The sequence below is a fragment of the Sitophilus oryzae genome, unplaced genomic scaffold (genome assembly GCF_002938485.1).
Source record: "Sitophilus oryzae breed Bouriz unplaced genomic scaffold, Soryzae_2.0 scaffold_734_pilon_pilon, whole genome shotgun sequence".
In the NCBI taxonomy this organism is placed as follows: Eukaryota; Metazoa; Arthropoda; class Insecta; order Coleoptera; family Curculionidae; genus Sitophilus; species Sitophilus oryzae.
Window position 1 is genome coordinate 592126 of NW_022147345.1, and position 25152 is coordinate 617277.

At 31.9% G+C, this 25152-nt stretch overlaps 1 protein-coding gene and 1 long non-coding RNA gene across 4 annotated transcripts in view; one reads left to right on the forward strand and one right to left on the reverse strand.

Moving 5' to 3' along the window:
* LOC115888370 overlaps window positions 1-25152 on the forward strand; it is a 65962-nt gene that overhangs the window by 32857 nt on the left and 7953 nt on the right. For 2 of the 3 annotated variants that reach the window (XM_030908087.1, XM_030908088.1), the window contains exon 6: window positions 3611-3824. In XM_030908087.1, the coding sequence (XP_030763947.1) occupies window positions 3611-3824 (214 nt within the window). Of the gene's footprint in view, window positions 1-3610; window positions 3825-23154; window positions 23334-25152 lie in introns of all 3 variants that reach the window. The other variant, XM_030908086.1, reaches the window with a different exon arrangement.
* Window positions 14325-16583, reverse strand: LOC115888371. The gene is made up of 2 exons (XR_004051244.1): window positions 16020-16583; window positions 14325-14451 (listed from the first exon to the last, which is right to left on the reverse strand). It is a non-coding gene; the product is annotated as an uncharacterized LOC115888371 (long non-coding RNA).

Below are 25152 nucleotides of genomic sequence, written 5' to 3' on the forward strand. Positions count from 1 at the left end.
CACAGTACTTTACGTTTCCAGTTGCATTGTTGCTGGCAGCATGTTCGAGATGAGACGAAGAGCATTCAAATACAGGAAATCGAGAAATGTATAAATATTACAACAAACTTTGTTCGTTCCAATAAGCCTTTAAGTTTTCAAAGAAATCAATTTCAAAACATGATAAAACAAACGGCTATTTTTCTTAGTAAGAATAAAGAGATAATATTAATTATTAAGAGCGGATAGGGGTAATACTACCGTTATCATTAATAGAACTGAATATCTAGAAAAATCTCAAAAAATATTCTAAGAGATGAAACGACATATAAAAATTAAAAAGATCCAACGATAACAGTTCAAAATAAAACAAAATTATTGACACTTTGGTAAGAGAAGGTTTTATTGACAACGAGCAAGGTAAGAAATTAAGAAACTGTGCAATAATTTCGTAAAAAAAAAAAAAATACATAAAGAAATAATCTGACCTTTCAGACCCATAGTATCGTTTGTGGGATCACCTCTGTACTCTCTGACAGGTTTTTAGCATCTCTTTTAAATGGTATGTTTGTCAAGAACGACAGTTATGTCAGAAATTGTTTTGAATTTGTTAATGATATAAAAGCATTAAATTACCCTAAAAGTTATCAACTCATATCTTTGGACGTTATATCACTTTTTACTAACATTCCTACAGATATAGTAATTAATATAGTTAATAAGAAATGGCATCTTATAGAAAATGAAATAAAGTTCCGCCATAGATTTGTTGAACTGTTAACATTTATTTTTGATAACAACTACTTTCAATACCAAGATGAGTTTTATCAACAGATATATGGACTGGGAATGGGTAATTGTTTATCACCGATTTGTTCTGATTTAGTTATGCAGGATTTACAGGATCAATGTATTAAAAACTTCCTTTTCAATTGCCGTTTTTTAAACGTTATGTTGATGATATTTTTTTTTGTTTTTTATTGTAATTTATTTGATTTTAGACATATTTAATTTATCACCCTAAACTACAATTTGGAGAGAAAGAAATAAACAACAACATAGCATTCCTTGACGTGAGACTAATTAGACACAATCAATTAATAGAGACAGATTTGTATCACAAGCCGACATTCTCTGAGAGATTTCTCAATTATTCTTCCGACATTCTTTGAAACAAAATTAATGTTATTAATAACCTGAAAATCAGTGCTACATCACTATCATCAAATTATTTTCATAATAAAAATTTAAAATATATCGAAAACGTGTTGATTAAAAATAGTTATATAATAATATAAAAAAAAAAAAAAAAATTCTTAACAAGAAAACCGTTGTAAAATCTACTAACCAAAATGATAGAGAAGTTTATTGTAAAATACCTTATATCGACTGTCTGTCAGAACAAATTAAAGCACATTTTAAGGGTCATACTACAAAAAACAGGAAAAGATAAAATTACAACAAAGGTCATAACACCATAAAGAGACGGTTCTTTTCAAAACAAAATCAAAGGAATAAAAAAGAACTGAAATCCGGCATAATATATAACATTCCCTGTACTCAATGTCCTAAAGCTATGTTGGGCAGACCGGTAGATATTTAAAACAAGATTGAATGAACATGAAAATGATCAAAGGGACTTTCTTTTGGAAGTAATCCTACCGCATTAGTAGAACAAAAAATAGAGACAGGCCATAGCTTCGATTTTGACAATACCACTATTTTACAGAGCGATAATTATGAAGAAAGATTATTTACAGGATAGTAGAAATCCAAAGAAACAAAATTGCGTTAATAAAGAACGAGACAGTAGAAACCTGGGTTACAACTATATTTTATTCTTTCCAAAGATTAAATATAATATAATTTTTTTTTTTTTTTTTTTTTAAATGAAAATATTTTATATGTTTCTTTCAACTGTTCTTTATCTTCAGGTAAAAATTATATTAGTATTTTATCAACTAGAATTAGTTGCTCTCTGTATACAGTCAACGTAGGTACATCTGCACTGCTTGTCTGTGAAGGAAAAGATTTTTCGTGATGTTTCTCTATACATAATTGTGTTATATGTTTTGTAAGTGTGTTATGTGTTTTAAAAGGGAAAAAGGGATATATACCACTCCCCTCTATACCATCCGTTTATTAATGGATATGACTAAGAGAGTCCAGATTTAAATGTGAGTAACATATACATATATTTTATTTAATTATTAACATTAAATTTAGTTTGCAATTGTATATGTGTGGAATTCCACTGATATGTGTTTTGGGTTACATTTTGTTAAATTTTTGAAAACTTTATTTGATTGTATTTTCTGCTCTCTTAACTTTGTAGTGTCCTGGGAGTCACAGAATAGATTTTGAAACGTCGACAAATTTGTTGATAAAGGGACTTCTGTTGATTTCTTTCGATCCTAATCCAATTTATAAAAAAAGAACACATTATATATTATTGGATCGACAACAATAAAAAATTATATATGGAGAATGTCATCGATACTCATTTCCAAGCCAACTAGACGCCGTTTTATTCGATCTTATGGTATATTTGTTATATTATTAATTATTATTAACTTCGCGGATCTTTCATTTGAATCTATGTTGCAATGTTGCAAAAAAAAACGTTTTAATCACCATTCAAAAACAATGTTTCTGTAGCAAGGTTTCATCAATCACGACACAACGTTTAGAAATCAACATTACAAAGCAAACTGTTTGGGGATTGACTGCAATGTTGCAAATATAATGTGAAGTTTTTTGCTTGGTGGGGGAAATTCAAATAATTCGTTTTCTGACAGATGGAAATAAAATGTCTGACTGTTTGACACTTAATGTCAAAGGAAGCTAGACAAAATCAGAGAAATATACGTTTTTAAACTAAATCTTAATTAACTTAAAAACGATTTACTTTAGGTATAGGAACATAAACAAAAAATGTTATCGTGGGGACTATAATAAAAAAGAAGAATGAGAAATTATTGGGCAAACCCTCAGTAAGATTAGCCTTGAAACATGGTAGTCGTATTTTAGCCATGTTTCATGGCTAATCTTCCTGTAGGTTTGCCCAATAATTTCATTCTTCTCTTTTATAGGAACATGTATAGTTAAAAAGTAACGAATTGAAAAACCTTTTCACTAGTGAAATACAAAAGGTTGAAAGGTAAAATGATTTATGATAATCGCTCAATTCCATGACAGCTACCGCCATTATTATATAATATTTGAAGAATTTATTTTTTGAAATAGATAGCCATATCTTTATAGCACAGTGGCTGTGGTAATCACTAAATTTGACTTTTAGACTATACACATATTATTGACAGGCAGTTTTTTTCGTCCAAAAATTTTAAATATTGTTTAACATCAATATTCATAGAATTTTACAGAGAATTTAAGTATGTAATAAAAAATGGGGGCACCTGTTTAAAATAAGAAAGTTGCTGTCAACTTCCGGTATTTCCTGAAGTGCCGCCATATTGAAAATATTTTCAATCGATAGATCTCGTTGTAAAACAATGATGTACAAAAAATATACGATCTAGATATTGTAGTTCTCTAGAAACTTCTAGTGCATGCTCAGCCTGGAACACCCTGTAGATAGAGTATAAATTATAGTGTTGGACGTTTTTAGAAGGAGAAGATAATTCAGTTGTTATGGGCGTCGTGAATGCGTTTAGGAATCTGATAAACGAGAGGCTGAAATTTTTGATTCCCATTTTTCCATTTGTCACAAAGGGTTGGCTGCTGCTGAAGGGTGGCGCCCTGGACGTATTTACAATTATTAAAGGAATTGCAGATTTCGTCAGCAAAATGCCTTACAAAAAATTAATACTACTCCCTATAATGTAAGTAAATTTCGCTAAAGTGTATTACACATAATATATAGTCTGCCCAACTACAAAATTGACAGTGATAGATGTGTCTGTCATTTTAATTTCAAAGTAGTTTATTTTATTTTACAAAGAAATAGGTTGGTACAATTGAAATGCAAAGTGGGATATCTTTGAACAAAAAGATTAAAGAACAGAGATAAAAGACTTATAATATTAAATAGATAGGTCAGATTCTGCTTTGTTTCGTAGCTACAGGGTGTTAAAGTGTTAATAATTTTTCGATTTCATATAATTGTCTTCCATGTACTTTCAGTAATTCCAATGAAATTTTAAGGGTAAAAATTACTATGAATGCTGCTTATGGAATATTTAAAAAAAACATGTGCACCACTGCCTTTTTTTCTTTTGATATCAAATTTGTGTAGGCCATTTAAAGCCAATTAAAAGTTATCTCTTAATATTTTGTCGAATTCGGTCTACTTTATGAGATAAACGTAATTTTATTAATCAGAATTAATAAAATTAAAATTAATATATTATACAGGGTGGTGCATTGTCGTTGAAAGCATAGGAAATGCAAATTTTAAACTGGTCAAATATTGGCTCCCCTATTAATTTTACAGTCAGTAAATAGATTTTTTAAAGGTTTATGTATGATAAATACACATACCAAATTTTAACAATTTTAGACCAGCCGATTTTGAGTAATTTAAGAAAGATTTTTGTTGATGATCAACGCCAAGATGTCTTTGTGTGCTTCATAGATTATCAGAAGGCTTTCGACAATGTTAAACACGATATTCTCCTAAACAGACTGCTCGAGATAGGAATAGACGCCAAAGACATTAGAATCATACAGGAACTATATTGGAACCAAACCGCAGAGATAAGAGTTAACAAAAATTTATTTGTGGATAAATTGTCTGTGGACACCTTCAATGTCTATCAAGGAGTCCGCCAGGGCTGTATACTGTCACCAATAAATATAAATATTAATACCAATATATATCAAAATATAAATAAAAATATTTCAAATGGCCCTGGAAGGAGAAAGTGGAGGAATTAAGATTAACGGAGTTCCAATTAACAATATAAGATATGCAGATGATACGGCAATACTAACACGAACTTTAGAGGATCTCCAGCAAATAATAAATAAGATAGGGGACATGGGAAATCGTTTCGGTCTTAAAATCAACGCTGCCGAGACCACACTTATGGTAATAGGACGCCAGCCTACAATCAACAACGATGGGACTGCGATGAGGAAGTTAAACTTAGCACGAATTATGCAAAGTCAACATTTTTTAAACTTAAAAACTTCCTATTAGCACGCAGTCTCCCGCTAACACTTAGACTATGGGTAGTGAAATGCTACATATGGCCCATCTTACTATACGGCGCAGAAACCTGGTCACTCAAGGCTAGAACCAGGTGGATGACACTTCTTATGGGAGAACTGGCAATTGTTGAAAACTTGACTACAAGCGATTTTTTAGGAATCTTCCTTACCGATAAATTATTGACAAGAGTGACGGATAAAACCTTGACGTTCTTTCAGTATTCCAGTTCATCTCTTTTTCTTTCTAAAGTGTGCGTTGAAAGGAGACAAAAACAATTTTTGGTGACCCATAATTTGTTATTCGAACACCACTTTTCTCCTTGTCGGGTCGTTGACGTTGACTTGTCGCCATTTTATTTCTTTTGTTTACAAGCTGCATTTTGCTTTGCAAATTTAATACATAAATTATTTAGGCAAATATATAGGTTTTTAATAAAACTCCTCGGACTAACGTGTAGGTAAGTGTTGATAATTTTTTTTTCATCTTAACATGCTCATTGTCGTTCTCCTGATTTTAGGTGACAGAAAAGGATCATCAAATCAAATTGAATTTTATATTTTCCTTCCTATTTATCCTTCCTAAATATCAACGAGATGAGCCATCGGAAGAAAGGGACCATAGTACAAAACAGAAAGGTGATCTTTTTTCTTTCCACTTCGGATATTGAAATTATTATATACTGTAGTCGTGTTCGGCATTATGCTCTGAGAAATATAGATAAACAAAGAACAACAGATATAAAGCATCCCAGAGGAAAAGAGAGGCAATACCTGTATGTACTCTCTCTGATATTTGTGAAAGTTACAGCAAAGTATTGTTGTAAATGTCATCTTTTTGATCGACCTGAAAACTTCGAGCAAAAAGATGACACTTTCAACAATACCCTGACAGATATCAGAGACGATACAGGTTTTTCCTCTCTTTTCCCCTGGAATACTTTTAATTTATTATTCTTTGTTTATCTAGATTTCTCAGAGCACTATGAACGAACTCAGCTTGTATGTTTGAAATAATCGTCCAGTTGGCTTAAAAATGATGATCGAAGACATTTCCCATATAATTTTACTTTCAAAATTATGATATATCTTTTATTTCTAAGCCATCTATGACGCCATTTTTTTCAGTTTTGTTATAATTAATTTTGTCTCTTGATCTACTTGTAACATTATTCTTTTAATTTTATTAATTTATTGTGGTGAAATTAATTTCTGTTGTATATTTGATATTGATATTAAACATATTTTTAAAAAATGGTGTATTTTTTGTGTTTTTGTGTATGTCATAATTAAAAATAAATGAAGAAATATTTTTTTTTATTTTTTTAAACTTCCCGCCATGCGTGACAATTTAGTCCGTAATTCCTACAAGCGAAATTGGGGGCGCTAGTAGCAGTAGACTTGTCAACAGTGTCAAATTTAAACGTCAATTTCACTTTCCAATATTTAGCAAGGCGCTCGCACTTCTTCTTGTGTATGTGTTTTGTGGCTAGAACCCTGAACCGCATCGAGGCTTTCGAAATGTGGACTCTCCGGAGACTCTTACGTGTGCCATGGACCGCACATGCAACCAACGAAGAAGTTTTAAGAACTGCAGGCTATTAACGAGAAATGCTTAATATAGTTAAAGAAAGGAAAGTCTCATACCTCGGCCATATCCTTAGAGGAGACAAATATTACATTCCTAAGCTGATTCTACAAGGAAAAATAGAGGGACGGCGCGGCGAGGCCCAGGAAGAAAACAACATTCCTGGCTAAGAAACATTCGGGATTGGTGTAACATCAGCGACGCAGCCACCATATTTCGAAGAGCCGAAAACGGCACTCTACACATTGTATGAAGAGTACAGACAATCGCCAACGTGCGGCTAAGCACAAGGCACAGGAAGAAGAAGAAAGATTGCATCTATTTTGATATTAAAACCGAACAGGTAACAATCAAACACCAGTCAAAAACCGACATACTTTAGGTTTACAAACTATGATTTTGACATTGTTAAAAGTAATTTAATTTAAATAAAATTTTAATATTCAGGGGAAATTAACCGAAACATGTCAGATATATTGTCTAAACTATTTCTTGGCGGAGAACCATTTTAACATGCTCACTTTTTCTTTATGTGTATAACAATAAATATGTATTACTGATACTGAATATTAAAAATGACGTTCACAACTTAAGGTATGTCGATTTTTGACTGATGTTTGATTGTTACCTGTTCAGTTACAATTTGAAAATAGATGCAGTTTTTCTCAAATTACTCAAAATCGGTTCGTCCGACTTTATTCAAATTTGGCATGTGTGTTTACCAAAGGTAGACCTTTAAAAAATCTATTCATGACTTCGCTATAAAATTAATAAGAGAGCCAATAGACAGCTTAAAATTTGCATGGGATTTCCTATGTTTCCAACGTCGATGCACCACCCGGTATATTTTAACTAATTTATTATTGAATATTATTACTATTCGTTATTATTACTATTAGTCCAAACTACTTACTAAAACTAAAGCCTGTCATTTTTGACATATGACACAAACATACGTTTTTTTTAAATGAAAACCATAGTTGGCCATGACTTCATAAAAAGCGCCAGTTTTTAAGTTTTCCGGCGATATAAGCTATAATGTTTGTTTTCACAAAATTACTGAGTTATAGCCAATTCTTATCTCTCTTGACTAATTTCATTTAGCCATGGAAACAAGTTCAATCGTCGTTGCTTTAATAAATGTGAAACTGTCACATCCAAACTTTGTAAATTAAAATAAACGAAAATTGTAAATATGAATTTTTTAAATGAAGATAAGCGTGTAGGATTATTGGTTCGACTTTTCTTGGCCATACAGTTTCGAGGATACGTTTACCGATGAACCTTACTTACGTTTTTCACAATAGAGTGGTTCCAATATTCAAATTCAAATTCAAATTTCTTTATTAGACCCCCATTAAGTTTTACAGAATAATATTAGTATTAATAAATGTGATTAAAAACCGATACAATGGCACAAAGTGCAAGAGTGGTGCGACCCCAAATACAAAATAGAAATAAATTAAATTATAGAAATAAACAAAATTAAAATTATATAAAAAAAGTGAAAATATAAATTTATCATGGATGAGCTGAGATAAGCAGAGAGGCATAATGAAACAGTGTAAAAAAAGGGAAGAGCAACCAATGACGGGCATATCAGAAGAACAAGATCTCACAAATCAGTCGAAGAAATTATAATATTTAAGAATTTAGTAAATGATTTTTAATTTGTTTTTTATAATCTGTAAAGGATTGAAATTTAAATTTATTAGAAATATTATTCCACAAATGTGGCGCTATGAAACTGAAAGATTTTTGGAAGTTAGCTGTTCGGTGTTGAGGAATTTTAAAATAATGCACTTGTCTAGTCGAATGATCATGGTCAACGTAGTGAAACAATGAGAACAAATAGGGAGGCTGCTCTGTAGTTAAAATTCGATAATGTATTTTTAAAAAATATGACTTTCATTATGACACACCCACCCAAGAATGAAAGAAATGTTAAAAATTATTTATATCATAATTATGTAGACTCAGGGATAGAAAGAGGTGGATCAATTGCATGGGCCTCTTCGATCACCTGACCTATCCATTTTATATTTTTTTATGCGGTATGGTTAACAACAAGGAACAATGTTTACAAAAGAACTTACGAATTAAGAGAGGCACTCGAAGAGGCGGTAAAGGAGAAGTATAATTAAGTCGACCGATAGTTCTGTGAGAATAGCTAGAACTTCAGTTTTAAAAAGATGCATTTATGTACTCAAAACAATGGCGGATTTTTTGAACATCTACTAAAATAACTTAAAGTATATGTAGTGATTTAATTTTTTTAAGTTTTAGTTTGTGTAATGTAAATTGTAAAGATCCGTTTAATTAGGTTAATAATGTAATATTTTATCTTTTTATAAGTTATAAATCATAACATAATAAGAACACCATGCCAACTATGTGAAATTAGTCAAGAAATATAAAGATGCGTATAATGAATACGGACCTTTATCTGAACGAATGAACGAACGAACGAATGAAAGTGCGGTATATTTAGACGGGGACCGAATGCATGCGGCCGTTCGTTCGCTCGACCATCCGTTTCGAGTCGGTACATCAAAGGCGTTCGCCAACAAATGCCTCCGGTCTTCTCGTGCGGTCCTATCGTGCGGTCCCCGTCCATACCACTAGCGAACTTTCGTTCGTTCGTTCGGATAATGAATACGCACCTTTATCGGAACGAACCAACGAACGAATGAAAGTGCGGTATATTTAGACGGGGACCGAACGCATGCGGCCGTTCGTTCGTTCGTTCGCTCGACCATCCGTTTCGAGTCGGTACATCAAAGGCGTTCGCCAACAAATACCTCCGGTCTTCTCGTGCGGTTCTATCGTACGGTCCCCGTCCATACCACTAGCGACCATTCGTTCGTTCGTTCGTTCAGATAAAGGTGCGTATTCATTATGCGAACGAACGAACGACAGTTCGCTAGTGGTATGGACGAGGACCGCACGAGAAGACCGGAGGCATTTGTTGGCGAACACCTTTGATGTACCGACTCGAAACGGATGGTCGAGCGAACGAACGAAAAAACAGCCGCATGCGTTCGGTCCCCGTCTAAATATACCGCACTTTCATTCGTTCGTTCGTTCGTTCGTTTGGATAATGAATACGCACCTTTATCTGAACGAACGAACGAACGAACGAACGAACGAACGAACGAATGAAAGTGCGGTATATTTAGACGGGGACCGAACGCATGCGGCCGTTCGTTCGTTCGTTCGCTCGACCATCCGTTTCGAGTCGGTACATCAAAGGCGTTCGCCAACAAATGCCTCCGGTCTTCTCGTGCGGTCCTATCGTGCGGTCCCCGTCCATACCACTAGCGAACTTTCGTTCGTTCGTTCGTTCGGATAATGAATACGCACCTTTATCTGAACGAACGAACGAATGAAAGTGCGGTATATTTAGACGGGGACCGAACGCATGCGGCCGTTCGTTCGTTAGTTCGCTCGACCATCCATTTCGAGTCGGTACATCAAAGGCGTTCGCCAACAAATGCCTCCGGTCTTCTCGTGCGGTTCTATCGTACGGTCCCCGTCCATACCACTAGCGACCATTCGTTCGTTCGTTCGTTCGTTCGGATAATGAAAACGCACCTTAAGAATTGGCTATAACTATATAATATATATATATATATATATATATATATATATATATATATATATATATATATATATATATATATATATATATATATATATATATATATATATATATATATATATATATATATATATATATATATATATATAATATCAGTAATTTGAAACTGATATAATATCAGTAATTTTTTTAAAAACACATATTATAGCTTATATCGCTGAAAAGCTTAAAAAATGGCGCTTTGTATGAAATCATGGCCAACTATGGTTTCCATTTAAAAAAAACTATGTTTGTGTCATATGTCAAAAATGACAAGCTTTTGAAAAAATCGGAGAACACAAACTCGTTGGGGATGTGATTATCTACAACTTTTATCTGAAAACTTTTTAATTCATAGACAAGTCGTATTTTCTGTCATTTTTTGTATGTTGTCTGCCGAAATATTCCTTGAGTCGTTAGACAGACTATATATTATTATATACAATCACTTATCGACTTTTGGTAATGAAGAGCTATGTGACTAGATTACCTTGTCAAATAAAAATTAACAATTACCTTCATTACATAAAGTTTCCAATTAATTATTATTGACCAAACAAATTTAAATACAGGGTGTAAAAAAATAGTGTATCTAACTTTGGTGGGTGATTCTACAGATAAAAATAAAACAAAAAGTTCCTATGAAAATATACCCTAAAATGCTTCCCGAAGAAGTTACAGTTTTTTAAATAATATATTTTGTTTATTTCTAAGAATATTGTTAAACCGTTTTTTCTAGAAATTTGGTCCTCTTACACATATTTTAATACCAAAGCGAATGGCGATATTGGGAAATTTAACAGAATTGAAAAAGTACTTTGACTTTCCATTAGGGTAGAAGGAACTACTGCTGGAACTTTTTTATCCTTATAGATACAGTAATTTCAACAAATTATAAAAAAGTGGTAATTATTGGGAAAACTGGAAATCGTCAGATTTTCACCAAAATTGGTACCTATACACCCCACTTTGAGGTCGTAGATTATGTATATGAACTTTTTTCTTGGCGGTCTCTTACCGTTTTCCAGAAAAACGGAAAATTATTTCAACATCGAATTTCTCATATTTTCAAAGTTTTTTAGCACATATTTGTTAGGTATTCAATAAACAATGATGTTATTGCTATTTTCTGTTGCTTTTTTAACCAATTCTATGCATAATAGAGGAAAATTTGCTAAAATAAACTTGTAAACAATCTGAAAATGTTGGGTTATGTGTTTCTGGTATTTAAAACAACGTTGCCAATGCTAAATCTAAATTTACCGTGTTTATTTCACTCTTTCTGGGATTACGAAAGGCTGTCGCCAGAAGAACGGCTCCTTCCCATAATTGCTATTTTACCAACGAGATCTGACTATTTATAACCACGAAGTTGCACGAAAGAGTTTTGATTGCATTGGTTACAACTTCCATGCGGAGGGTGTTAATCTTTTGTTGTTATATTATATACTATATCAAAAAAAGATTAACCCACTCCGCAAAGAAGATAAAACCAATGCAATCAAAACTCTCTCGTGCAACTTCGTGGTTATAAATGGTCTTTATATAACTTCTTTGCGGAGGGGGTTAATCTTTTTCTGATATAATATAACAACAAAAGATTAACACCCTCCGCATGGAAGTTGTAACCAATGCAATTAAAACTCTTTCGTGCAACTTCGTGGTTATAAATATAATATAACCCTTGTTTATATATTAATAGTTAGTCAATGAGCCTGTATAAGTCGATGCTGCCAACTGGTGGCAGAAATTAAAACGTAAAAAGGGGCGGAGACTATTGAATTTGGCAAAGAAGTAGGGACTAGGAATTCTTCGAATTTAATTCTCGGTAAAGAATAAAAATATCTTATCTGATTCGAACCGAATTTATACCTCAAAGCGTTATTTACATTTTTTATTTTTGGACATGGATTTATATTTATTTTGATTTTCATGGCCACTTGTTGAATACTAAAGTATTATATTAGGTATATAAATATTTTATTTTTGATGGATAATTAAAGATTTTGATTTAGATGGATAATTAAAGAATATAATATGAAACTATACCTACGTCTGTAACTTTGTAAAAGTGTGGCGGATTTAACATAATGTTTTTTTTTTAAATGTAACATCCTATTTTATTTAGATTCTGCGTAAAATTCTATTACTTTTTTTTACGTATATTTCTTGTAAAATGGTGTAACCTAAAAACTAGTTTTATAATATTTCAATTTGTTGATGAAGAAAAAAAATATTAGATATTTATATGTAGATATTTAAGGTAGAGCTACAGGGTGATTTCAATATATATTTTTGAAATTCGACTACGTATTTAAAATAGAAAAATATCTGCATATTCTTTCAATGACGCAGCCTATACTGAGTGTTTTTTCAAAAAAAAGCGGTTCACCTCTATAACATTTTTATTTTTTCAGATAAAAAAATTAAATTCAGGGTTTACCAAATTCGGAATGTTAGTAGGTATATGACATAAATCGAGATTGATTCGTATTCCGTTAGTTTCGGTCACTTCCTGTTTCACCGGAAATGTATATACGAGTACAACATTTGATTTTTTAAATGGTACCCTCAGTATTTTTTATACTTTATTTGATAGAAAATGACATTCTGAATAGAATGACATATATCATATGTCAACTTTTGACATTTTCAATTAAAAAAAATAGCATTTTAAAATTCAATCTAGTGTCATGGCTGTGTTAAATAACTGTGTCTAATATTTTTTGTGTCTTTTCCTTTTTGGTACCTGGTAAATAGGTAATTTGGTACCACACACTTCGTATATCGAGTCAAACTGTCGTTACCTTTACAACCGGTTACATGTTGTTTTTTATCATGGCACTCTAGATTGTAATTTAAAATACAATTTCTTAAGTAAATATGTCAAAAGTTGACATTAAATTATTCTATTCACAATGCCATATTCTGTCAAATAAAGTAAAAAAATACCGACGGTACCATTTAAAAACCAAGTTGTAGTCATTTCCGGTGAAACAAGAAATAACCGAAACTAATTGAATACGTCAATCAAGCCACTTTTGAAAAACACCCGGTATATTATAATTGTTTCTGATAGATTTTACAAAATTCTTCAATTTCTATTAATAATGTCATATAGCTATATAAATTACTTTAATGCTTAATAATATATAATTTTGTTTTGTCATGGCAAAAACTTGTTATAGATGTAAATGAAGTAAAAGAAGGATAAAATTGAAAAATTCAGAACAGATTGCAAGCTGTATAGAGTATAGATGTACTTAATATACTTTCTTAACAAATATTGAAAGGTTTTGTAAAAAGCACTAGAAAAAATAATAATATATAGGATCAGCCAAAAAAACTGTTTAAACACAGTGTAGCATCTAACTCAAGTATTTTTACATATATCTTTTTCTTCACCTCTGTAAACACTCCTACCAAATTTGTATAGCCCAACTTCGAAACAACTGACAATTATAACATAGGAATAATTTTTTTTGCAAATACTAACGTTATTTATAAAAAAAAAGTTATAGAATTTTAGGCAGAATCGAAAATAAAATAAAAGTTATAAATAAGAGTTTTGCATTAAAAAACATGTTACATTATATCCGCCACATTTTTTGAAACACCCATTATACTCAAAAATAATATTTGAACTGTGTCTCTTAAGATTCTCTATACCATTTTTGTGGAATTCCCAAAACAAACGAGATAAGTAACTTTATTTCCTGATATCTCATTTTATAATATTTCGGAAGAATCAATCAGGTATCTTATTTTTATAATTATTAGAAATAAATCGGATTTAAAGGATAAGGGATATATATGTAAGTGTATACCATACGATAAAAAAAACGGTGTCAGAGGTGGCTTGGAAATGAATATCGATGTCATTTGTGCGTAAACAAATAGACGCCGTTTTTTTTTCGCTCATACCGTATAAGAAAACAAATTTAATAAAGCAAACGCATTTATTAATACATGTATATAGATTTACATGGTATGAAGAAATTCGCATTATGATCTCTGAAGGTCCCACCAATGCTTGGTTAAAGTGGCGAGTACGACCACTTAGCAGTCACACCTATAATAATTTAATAAAATATGAATATAATAAACAAACTTATTTCTTTTAGATTTTTTAAAAGCGAGTTATATGTGTTAAGTGGTTTTTGATTATTTTAGGCTAAATTTTTTAGACATATTATTTTAGACCAAATTGTCTGCCCACTCAAACGTCTTCAAAATTATAATGTAGGAAATTCTTAATATGTTTTAATTGGGAATACTTTTAGAAAGTTTCATTTTCACCAAACAAAACTACGTATGTATAATAAATTGCAGTATAATCAACTATAATGCATGATATATACTAGGGGCGTCAAAACTAGATGTTGGGTTTTTCTCGATTATTTCGAACAGAACTCCAATTTTTTCTCAAAAATTTTTTCCAACTTTGTTTTGAAAAATAATTTTTAAATCCATAATCGATGTATATACAGTAATGTCCTCTTTTAGAATACATAATTATTTTCAGCTGCATCGATAAAATAAATCATATTTACTGATGCCAAGTAAAAAAATAATTAGAAAATTATTTTAAACATCTAATTCTTAATTTTTGTCGCTGATAAATAGATACATCACTTTTGTCGACAAACCTACTAATAAAAATTGCGTAAAAAATCATGTTTATTCGCAAAGAGACAATTGAAAACAATTTAATAACTATTAATTTGGGATATAGATCTTAATAAAACAAAAGTTGCATAAAAGCTTTGTTGATTTATGATATAAAATACAGTGTTTCATTTGAAATAGCAAAGAAAAATATAATATCTAGTTTTGACTCATCCTGTATATAATAAACAATTTAGTCTATTTTAATATAATTATATGAATTATATAATTATTAATTATTAACTTAAATTAGTTCCAGTAAAAAACGTCGATATTACCTATTTTTAACTTAACTTAGAAAGAGAGGGCTTTAAATATATATTTTATTATATAAACAATAAAATTCAATCCAAAAAGGGTCAAAATATATTCTTTGGTCAAAATGAACTCTATACGACTACGACATTATGGTATTTTTTGGAATGACAATTTAATAACAAATCCACCAAGCAAAAATACAAAATATAGCCTTTCTTTTCACAAACTCATAACCTTTGCTCATAACTAATAACTTTAAAAGTAAATATATATTTGAATCATCCTGTATATCTATAAAAATACCTCCCTGTCAAATTTACGCTACTTTTGCAAGCATATTTTACAAAAAATATGATTTGAGTGAAAATATAAAATAGGAAATCTGATATGAAGCTTTATCTAAACACAGGGTTGACTGTAGATAAAAAATATTTTACGTTATCAAGTTATTAAGAAAAATTCTCGGAAAAATTATAAAATACACAATATATCTGACAATTCCAAAAAAGCAAAGTGAGAAATGAAACAATTTATAGCATAAAATCAGTATTTTTTTAAACTTTTAAGCAAACTGGGCATTATCGTTTAATCTATCTATCAATCTATCAAATGTTTATTATTAAACTTATCTCAGACTCTATAACATTTTTCCCAAGAGTGATTTAAAACAAATTTATATGAATTTAGAAATAAATATGAACAGTATTTACTTACCTGTAAAACAGATGCTTTTTGCTTAATTAAATATGTTGGAAAATATTATCCAGTAGGTACAAATACACAACACTTAAACACAACAAAATAAACTAATAAAATAATAGTTTCTAATCCAAATTTCACAAATACTGTTTATGTTTCTTCGCGAGGGACGAAAAAACTGAATTTTTTAATTACTCAGATATGCATTAAGGTATATTTCAATTCAAAAGCTTATAAATATTTATTTTTATAAGACATAACCTAAACGAAACGAAATTACAAGTCGAGAAAGATCAACAAAACTGCCGAATTTAGAAGCGAATATAACTTTTTTTCCTTTTTTCTTGTCACAGTTGAAACAAACAAGGATAAAGCTATTTTCGTAAAACATGGGTGAAACGTGCTAATAAGTGGCCCAATAGATGTGACCTCGCGCCCTTCCATTTTTGAACGATGGGCGGGTTTAACGGATTCCCCTCAAAGAAAATCGTAGGGGAATACAAAAATTCAGAACGGGCAAGGCGCCACCTAGAAGACGGGCTTGTACTAAGCCCTCATTGTACATCTATTTATACATAATCAAGGATATAACCAAAGAAAAAAGATTAACCACCTCCGCATAGAAGTTGAAACCAATGCAATCAAAACTCTTCCGCGTAACTTTGTGGATATAGGTAGGTATATTTAATTATTGTCGATGTCATAATAGGTACTTTATTTAAAGTCCCTAATCACCCGAAAAAATAAAAGATATGGCAACGTTGTAAATTTTCAAATTTCTAGATTAGGTTAGAATATATTTGTCTCTCTCATTACATAGGAGAGAGAAAGAAGGATATATCAAATGTCAAACTTCCATCCGGTCTCAATGTTCTTCGTTATTTTGTTAAGAAAAGTGTTTTTCAGTAAAATTTTGGACATTTTTCCATCCCCAATCAAGTGTGGCTTTTAGATAAACTATAATATAATGAAAATATAGTGAAATTATTACTTTATAGGGCCGAAATAAAGAAAAATTCAATGTTGAAATTCTGAAAAACGGTAAGAGACCGCCAAGAAAAAAGTTCATATTCGTACTCTACGACCTCAAAATAGGGTTATACCAATTTTGGTGAAAATCTGACTGTTTCCAGTTTTCTCAATAATTACCAAAAGAGTTAGAACTTTTTTACATAAAACAGGTACTTTTCGCTTAGTTCGAAAAAGTGAACGGTTCTCAAGATATTAGCGTTTAAAGATTACGATGCATTAGATAGTATTAGCACAGATTATACAGATTATAATCTTTGTTTTTTCTTTATTGTTATTCGTGGTTCCAATTTTCGGAATCGGGCACTAGTTAGGTGACTAGTTTGCGCACATAGCTCGCCCACTTATGGCCTCTAAAATTGTGCACTGCGCCTGACCGGCGAAGGTAATTAGAGAGATATCGCAAAACCGAATAGCGTCATGCAGTATTTACGCGTACCTTTTCATGGTCAGTCATGGTTACTATATGCGCGAGTCAATTTTTAACGCAACGCCCGCTAATAACGTTACCGTCTTACGTAATTTGCGGATCAATTACACCAAGCGCTATTTCTAAATAACGTTAAAAAATTGCTTAAATGGGCATGTGCGGGTATTTGACAACCGGGCCGGCCGGCCGGCGAGATCTTTGATTTTAGTTTATGTTTGAATTGTTTTGAATTATTACTTTAGGTTTATTAGGTAATTTGATATTTAAGTAGCTGGGGTTAGTTTTAATTAAATAAATATGGCCCAAAATATGGATTCCACCTCTTCCAATATTAAAGAACCTATAAAGAGACTTAAGCCTTGTTCATGTAAGGTCTGTTCCCAGAAGAATCTCTGACTAGTCAGCGCGTTTCTCATTGGTTAAAATGCGTAGAAACCTGACTAACAATCAAGTTTCTACGCATTTGAGAAATGAGAGAGTGCTGACTAGTCAGGGGTCAATGAGAAACGTGCTGACTAGTCAGGGATTCTTCTGGGAACAGACGTGAATCGCGATTTTGCGAAACTGCTCTCATTGGTTCAATTTTAATGATCATGGCGGCGCTGTCAATTTTAAGATTTTGGCGATTTGGAAAGTTAAAGTGTTTTCAACTTTTTGCGAATATTCGCGCAATTTTAAGGTTCGCGTTTGCGCAGAATGGTGTTGTGATCGGTTATCGATTATTTTGACGACGCTGACAACGTACAAAGTAACTGAAAGGATTTCTCCAGGTAAAATGGGTTCTCGTGCATATGTTTATGATATGTTTTTGATATATATGGTGACAATTTTTCAACCAAGTTATCAAATTCCTGTACAGACGATCTGTGAAAATTTTTTCTCATCTTTTGTCCTCATTTCTTGAATTAAATTGCGATAAACAACAAGGGTTTCTTGCTTACGAAATTTAAATATATCACATGTCCCAAATGATCGTTCTCTTCTACGTTTTAACAATAAGTAAATGGCAATTTTACGCCTTCTGTTCCAATCCCACAATCGTAATCAATATTCATAATCATTAAACAAATTTGAACTCATATTAGATTTGTTCGGGTTCTTGTTATTACCGATTCTGAACCGTCCTAGAACTCTGCAGCGCATGCGCAAATGAAATAATGTCTTCATATTTCCTTCTGCGCATACGCATCACAGTTCTAGGACGGTTCAGAATCGGTAATAAGAGAAACCCGAAGTAAGCTATTGTATGCTATAAAATATAAAATAAAGGTCGTAAACACGAATAAAAAACAAATTAAGTTATCTCAGGTTATGATTTTTTTTTGGTAACTTTCAGTGGAGCAAAAATAAAATGTCCCTAAAAATTCGCGACTGTATGAAATAGGTCCAAATTTTGCGATTATTTTTAGGCGAATCGCTTTCCACAATTCGCAATTCGCGTCTACATGAAACAAGCTTTAGGTTTACAGCAGATGACGACTTAGCCCTTCTAAGTGAATTATTTGTTGCTTGTTGCTCTAAACCCACTGGCAGACGTTGAACAATAAAGCACTGGAAAGAAGCACTTTAGCCCTTTAGTTTTAAAATACCTGGTAAACAAAACAATTACAAAGTTTTAAATTCAAAGTTAGGTTAAGTTTAAATAGCGGACGCGACGCGAACAGAATTCTTTCCGATCCGATAACTATAAATGAAGAGAGTTAATACCACCTCACGTAAAGGAAATAACGTCTGGCCTTATTAACGTCCATGCACGCTATTCGGTTTAGCGATATCTCTCTATTACGCTGTTTATTGTTATTTTACGGGAGTTTATTTTTGCGCACAGGAAATTTGACTCGTTTGCACATCGTCATAAAAAACAATTTTCGTACCACGAATTAGGGATAAGATTTTTATCTGTATACATATAGTATACTTAATCTGGGGTATTACTGAAATGATAAAATGTAAAGAAATTTTAAATTAATTTCCTCATTTCGCTAATGCTAAAATCGTTGCATCGGAACCTTTTTAACGCAAATATCTTGGAAACCGTTCACTGTTTCGAACTAAATGAAGAGGTACCACCAAGGATAAAAGAAGTACCACCAGTAGTACTCTCTACCCCAATGGAAAGTACCCTTCGAGGGTTGTTACGGAATTTTACACTATCGCCATTAGCTTTGGCATTAAAATGTGTCAAGAGTACCAAATTTCGAGAAAAATGGTTTACCAATGTTCTTAAAAATAAACAAAATATATTATTTTATTCAAAATTTCGAGAGTTTATTTTTATCTGTAGAATCATCCATCGAAGTTAGATACACTAGTTTTTTAAACCTTGTACAGGGTGGCGCCTCTCATACGCCGCAGAAGCTCCAAGGAGAACGGTAGTTTATATACGTAGGTTAACTGAAGGCATTTTATAAAAATACATAGAATTATACAATCCCGAAAAAAAGTTAGACATCAAAGTTATGTTTTTTCTAATGGCACACCCTATATATTAATTGATTTTCGAATTCTAGGAAAAAAATAAAGGTGAGTTTTATTAAAGAAGCATATATCTAAAATCTAAGGATTTTGACATATTTCACATTTTGTGAAAATGAAGAGTATATTTTAAATTTCGATAACAGCTACCTAAATTTTAGTTGACCTTGTATAGCCTGATATTTAATTACAGTAGCCACTGTATGTTAAACCGAATTGAAATTTGACCCGAAAAGTTATACAGGGTGAGACAAAATTAGTATGGAACATTAGTTACTTTTAAAAGCAAGTTACTCCTTTATTTTAAATGGAATACCCAGTATATTTTCCTGGTGTTCAAGGGGGAATTTATATATCTACAAAATATTATTCAGGTTGCCGACCCCTCAGATAAAGATTTTCCTAGATATTTTAACTTTTATGATTTTCCGTCAGTAGATTTTTATTATTTGAAAAAATCTAGGTGGCTGTGTGATATACCTTTTGTTAATTTAACAAAAATTAAAGATTGTAGAGTAAAATACTCAACGGTAATAAAAAGATACACGTTTAAAACATATTTTAATTATTACAGAATTAAAACTAGATATAAACCTATAATTATGTGACAAAAATTAGCTAGATGAAATCAAATGCTCAAATTGCTTCCTTTCCTGTTAATTGCATAAAATGATTGTCTTTTCAAAAGGATCTTTTCATTTTAAAAGGCATTATGTGGAGTTCTACCTCGAAAAGCAGCTACAATAATTTCTCTCATGTTGTCGACAATAGTTGATCGCGTTTTGTAAACACTGTCTTTTCATAATCCCCATAAACATATCCCCATAAAAAACCCAGACTAGATAAAATCAGAAGCATTTAAGTATTCTATTAATTCGGTAAGAATCATATCAATTCTTTCTGATGTAGGATAAGTTTGCATTTTCGGCAAATTTCTGAGAATTTTTTTTTATTTTCATCAAACTGACACAAAATGATAACTAGTTGTTAAAGTTGGACTAATTAGACAGCTATGTTGAAGTAACGCCAGACACATCACAGCCACCTAGATTTTATCAAATAATAAGGATCTACTCGGGTCAAATCATGTAAATGAAAATAAGTATCTAAGAAAATCTTTGTTTGAGGGGTAGGCAACCTTAATAGTATTTTGAAGAGATATGAATTATTCGTTGAATATCGGAATAATATACTGGGTCCCATTTAAGATATAAAAGTAACATGCTTTTAAAGGTGACCAATGTTCAATATTAACTTTGTCTCACCCTGTATAACTTTTTGGATCAAGTTTTAATTTGATTTAAAGTACAATAGTTAATTTAACTACATATTAGGCTATATTGGGTAAATTCCAATTTAGGTAGCTTTTATTGTATTTAAAAATTGTTTTTTATTTCTAGAAAATGTTAAATGCGAGGTTAAATGTGTCAAAAACCTTACATTTTAGTCATATTAAACTCACCTTTATTTTCCTCCTAGAATCCGAAAATCTATTAATATATTGGGTGTTCCATTACAAAAAACACAACTTTGATATGTAACTTTTTTTAGGGACACCCTGTAAAACTCTTTATATTTTTAAAAAGTGCTCTGAATCAACCTACTTATGCTCACAAAATTTCATGTCAATACAAACTGTCGTTCTCTTTGAAGCCTCCGCGGCGTATGAGAGGCGCCACACTGTACAGGGTGGGTCAAATTCGACGCTTTTAAATGGAAACACCTTTTTCTATAGGAGATAGACGAAAACTAATATCGGTGTCTGGAGCTCAATTTTCACCAAAAACATGATTGTGAAAACCGCAAATCAATATTTGTTACCGTTTCGGAGTTACGGGGTGGTTTCAAAAATGTGCATTTTTAACAAATCGCTGTAACTTTTTTGCTATGGAAAATTTTGTATTTCTATGAAAACATTTCCAAAACACCTTTTTACGTAGAATTTAATAGTTTAAGTATAATTATTTTTAAATTAATAATTTAAGTGTTATCAACAGAAAAAATGATTTTTTATTTGGGACATCCTCTATATTTTTAATTATCTGAAAAGAATTTAAAATTACCTTTCCAAAAATATAGCACACTTGATATTTTGTTATAATCCCCTTCGAAATACAGCATTTTTAAAAGTTCGCCACTTTTAACTAGTAGGCTTTGTACCCCTTATTGATGATATGCCCTTAATGGAACTCGAAAACATATTTTTCCAGCAAAACGACGCACCGCCTCTGAACGCTGAAGTTATCAGCAAATTTTTGCAACCAACTTCAAAAATAATTAGATAGCTAACCAAGATCCCAGCCGTTGGGCGTCGAGGCCGCCTGACCTAGTGCCTATGGATCTAATCCTATGGATATATTTGCGGAAGAATGAGGTTACTTATTCTTCCGTATAATCTAGACAAGAATTAAAAATATTTATGAGAGGGTATCTTTTACCCCCACTGAGTCAACGAATTCCGCGAGAAATTTTCAAAAACTGCCCCGTCTGTCCATAACAGAAGACGGTCGATATGTCGAACACTTGTAGCAAAATCTCATGTCTTGGTTTGCTATTTATTTTTATTGTTATTAGATATAGTTTAAATGTGTTGATGTTGGTTAAATATATTTTAAATTGTTATAAAATTCTGCATCTCTCATAGCAAATATTATTTTCGTTTTAATTGATGCTCACAGCTAGAATTTTTTTTGCATTACAGCCGGTGCCGCTCAAAGCCTACTTATTTAAAGCGGGCGAATTTTTATATACTCTATATCTCGAAGAAGAATCAAGCAAAATATCAAGTGTGTATTTTTGGAAAGGTAATTTTAAATTCTTTTCAATAAATTAAAAAAATACGGGGTGTCCCATATAAACATCAAATTTTCTGTTGATAATTCTTAAATTATTAATTTTAAAAAAATTATACTTAAACCATTAAATTCTACGTAAAAAGGTGCTTCGGAAATGTTTTCATAAAAATACAAAATTTTCCATAGCAAAAAAGTTACAGCGATTTGTTAAAAATGCATATTTTTGAAAAACACCCCGTAACTCCGAAAAGGTAACAGATATCGATATGCGGTTTTCACCATCATGTTTTTGAGAAAAATTGAGCTCCAGACACCGATATTAGTTTTTGTCTATCTCCTATAGAAAAGGGTGTTTCCATTTAAAAGCGTCGAATTTGACCCACCCTGTACATATAATATATTTTTTTTATTTTTGATGCAGTATACCTCTAACAGTGCTAGTGGTATCCCTCAATGGTTTATTTTCTTTTGTCGTCATCCTCTATGAGATGGCTAAGAAAGTACTCTTACAAGATATCCTAGGTTGGCTGATCAACAAGGTGATTTCGGTTTTTAAATACTTGGCAGGAATGGGCGGCTGGTCAGTGTTCGGCGGTAGAGGTAAAATACATTTTCACTCACCAAGCATCCAACCGGTGCCCCCCATATTGCACGTTGTGACGTCAGGTGGATTCAGGGTTGCCATCCGTCCCGATTTTGTCGGGACAGTTCCGATCTTGATCCAAAAGTCCCGCGTCGCCACGCAAAGCCCTAATGTCCCGATTTTTATTTAATAGCCGCGTTTTTATTAAACAATAAAATCATTGTAAAATTTATTATTAAAAATATCTACATGTTTATTAAGTTCTTGAATTTAAAAACAGTTCTTTTCCACGAATTAATTTTAGAATCTTAGAAATTAAAAAAAATCTTAGAAATTTTAGAATTAAAAAAGTAGATATTGATAATAAACATTCGATAATAAAAACTTGCGCAAAGGAAATTTGCCAAAAACGATATAAAAATTATAGATAAAAAATAAAAAAATAAAGTATTTTTAAAACTAGAGTATATTATATATATATATATATATATATATATATATATATATATATATATATATATATATATATATATATATATATATATATATATATATACACCTACAGTAGTGCACACTGATGTAACTGCCTGCAGGCTTCATCAGTACGGTAAGGATTCAGGAAGCGAAGAAACCGATCCCAAATCACAAAAATCCAGGAAGCAAACGATGCAACGAGGCACCGTGTGCAACCCAAGAGATGGAAAATTGATGAAGAAACGAAAATAAATGATGGAAAAAAAGGAGCAAACGGGAGCCTAAAGCCCCAATTTTCAGCCAAGAACCAGAGTCGCCCAGGATTTTGGGCTTCGTCCAGAACAGCCGCGGAGGTAGCCAACAGCAACCCGCCGCAATACCCTTAGCCGTGGTACCAATATGAAAGAGAAAGAAATAGTGAGGGAAATGTATAAAAAAGGAGAAAAAAGATTAAACGGCTCAGCCCTCAACAACTCGTAACCGTATACACCGCTGGTGTATACGTATACACCACTGAAGGCAGTTACATCAGTGTGCACTAGTGTAGGTGTGGTTGTGTGAGTGTGTGGGTGTGCGTGTGTATGTATGTGTGAGTGTGTTAGTGAAGTGTGCTTTGTATTCTTCTTTGTCTGGCCTCTCCTCAGAGACCTGTTCGGCATGGGAGACCCTGCCGGTAGTTACCTACAGCCGACATGGCCCTCTGAGTCATTGAAGCACACAAGCCCCACCGGTCCGTCAAACCGAGAATACATAGATGGGGATAAGGAGGCGTTTCTCAAATCTCAAATTCCAAGAGGGTGAAAACGCCCCTCAAATATTACAATATTTGTTATTTAAAAAACTGTTAGTCTTTCGGGAAAACGCTTGGACAAGCATAATTTATTTGGCTTTTTTACATATTTTAATTTTTTTTTAAAAAATCATATAGGGTGTTCCAAAAAGTTGGGTAATTTCTTAACCACGATTCTGCTTAAACTGCTTGACGTAAAAAAAGCTTATTTTTGGCAAACGGATTTTTCGAAAGTCAAATTCCAACGAGATGAAACTACCCCTCAAATATTACCAAGTTATATAATAATATCGCCATATTGTTTTTTCTCATGCTGACATAAATGTGAGAAAATTTTATCCAGTTTGTATGATAATGGAAATTCTTGCTTTGCTTTATCATCACCATTACAAATGATTAATTCGACGCGAACAAAGTCGCTGGTACACGCTAGTAATTAAATAAACTAATAAAACCAATTATACAGATTATACAGCTGAAACTTTTGATTTTGTTTAGATTTTGTTCTAGTTGTTTTAGATAAAATTGATTGTTTGCTAATTTTGTTTTCAACTTTTCATTTTTTATTTTTA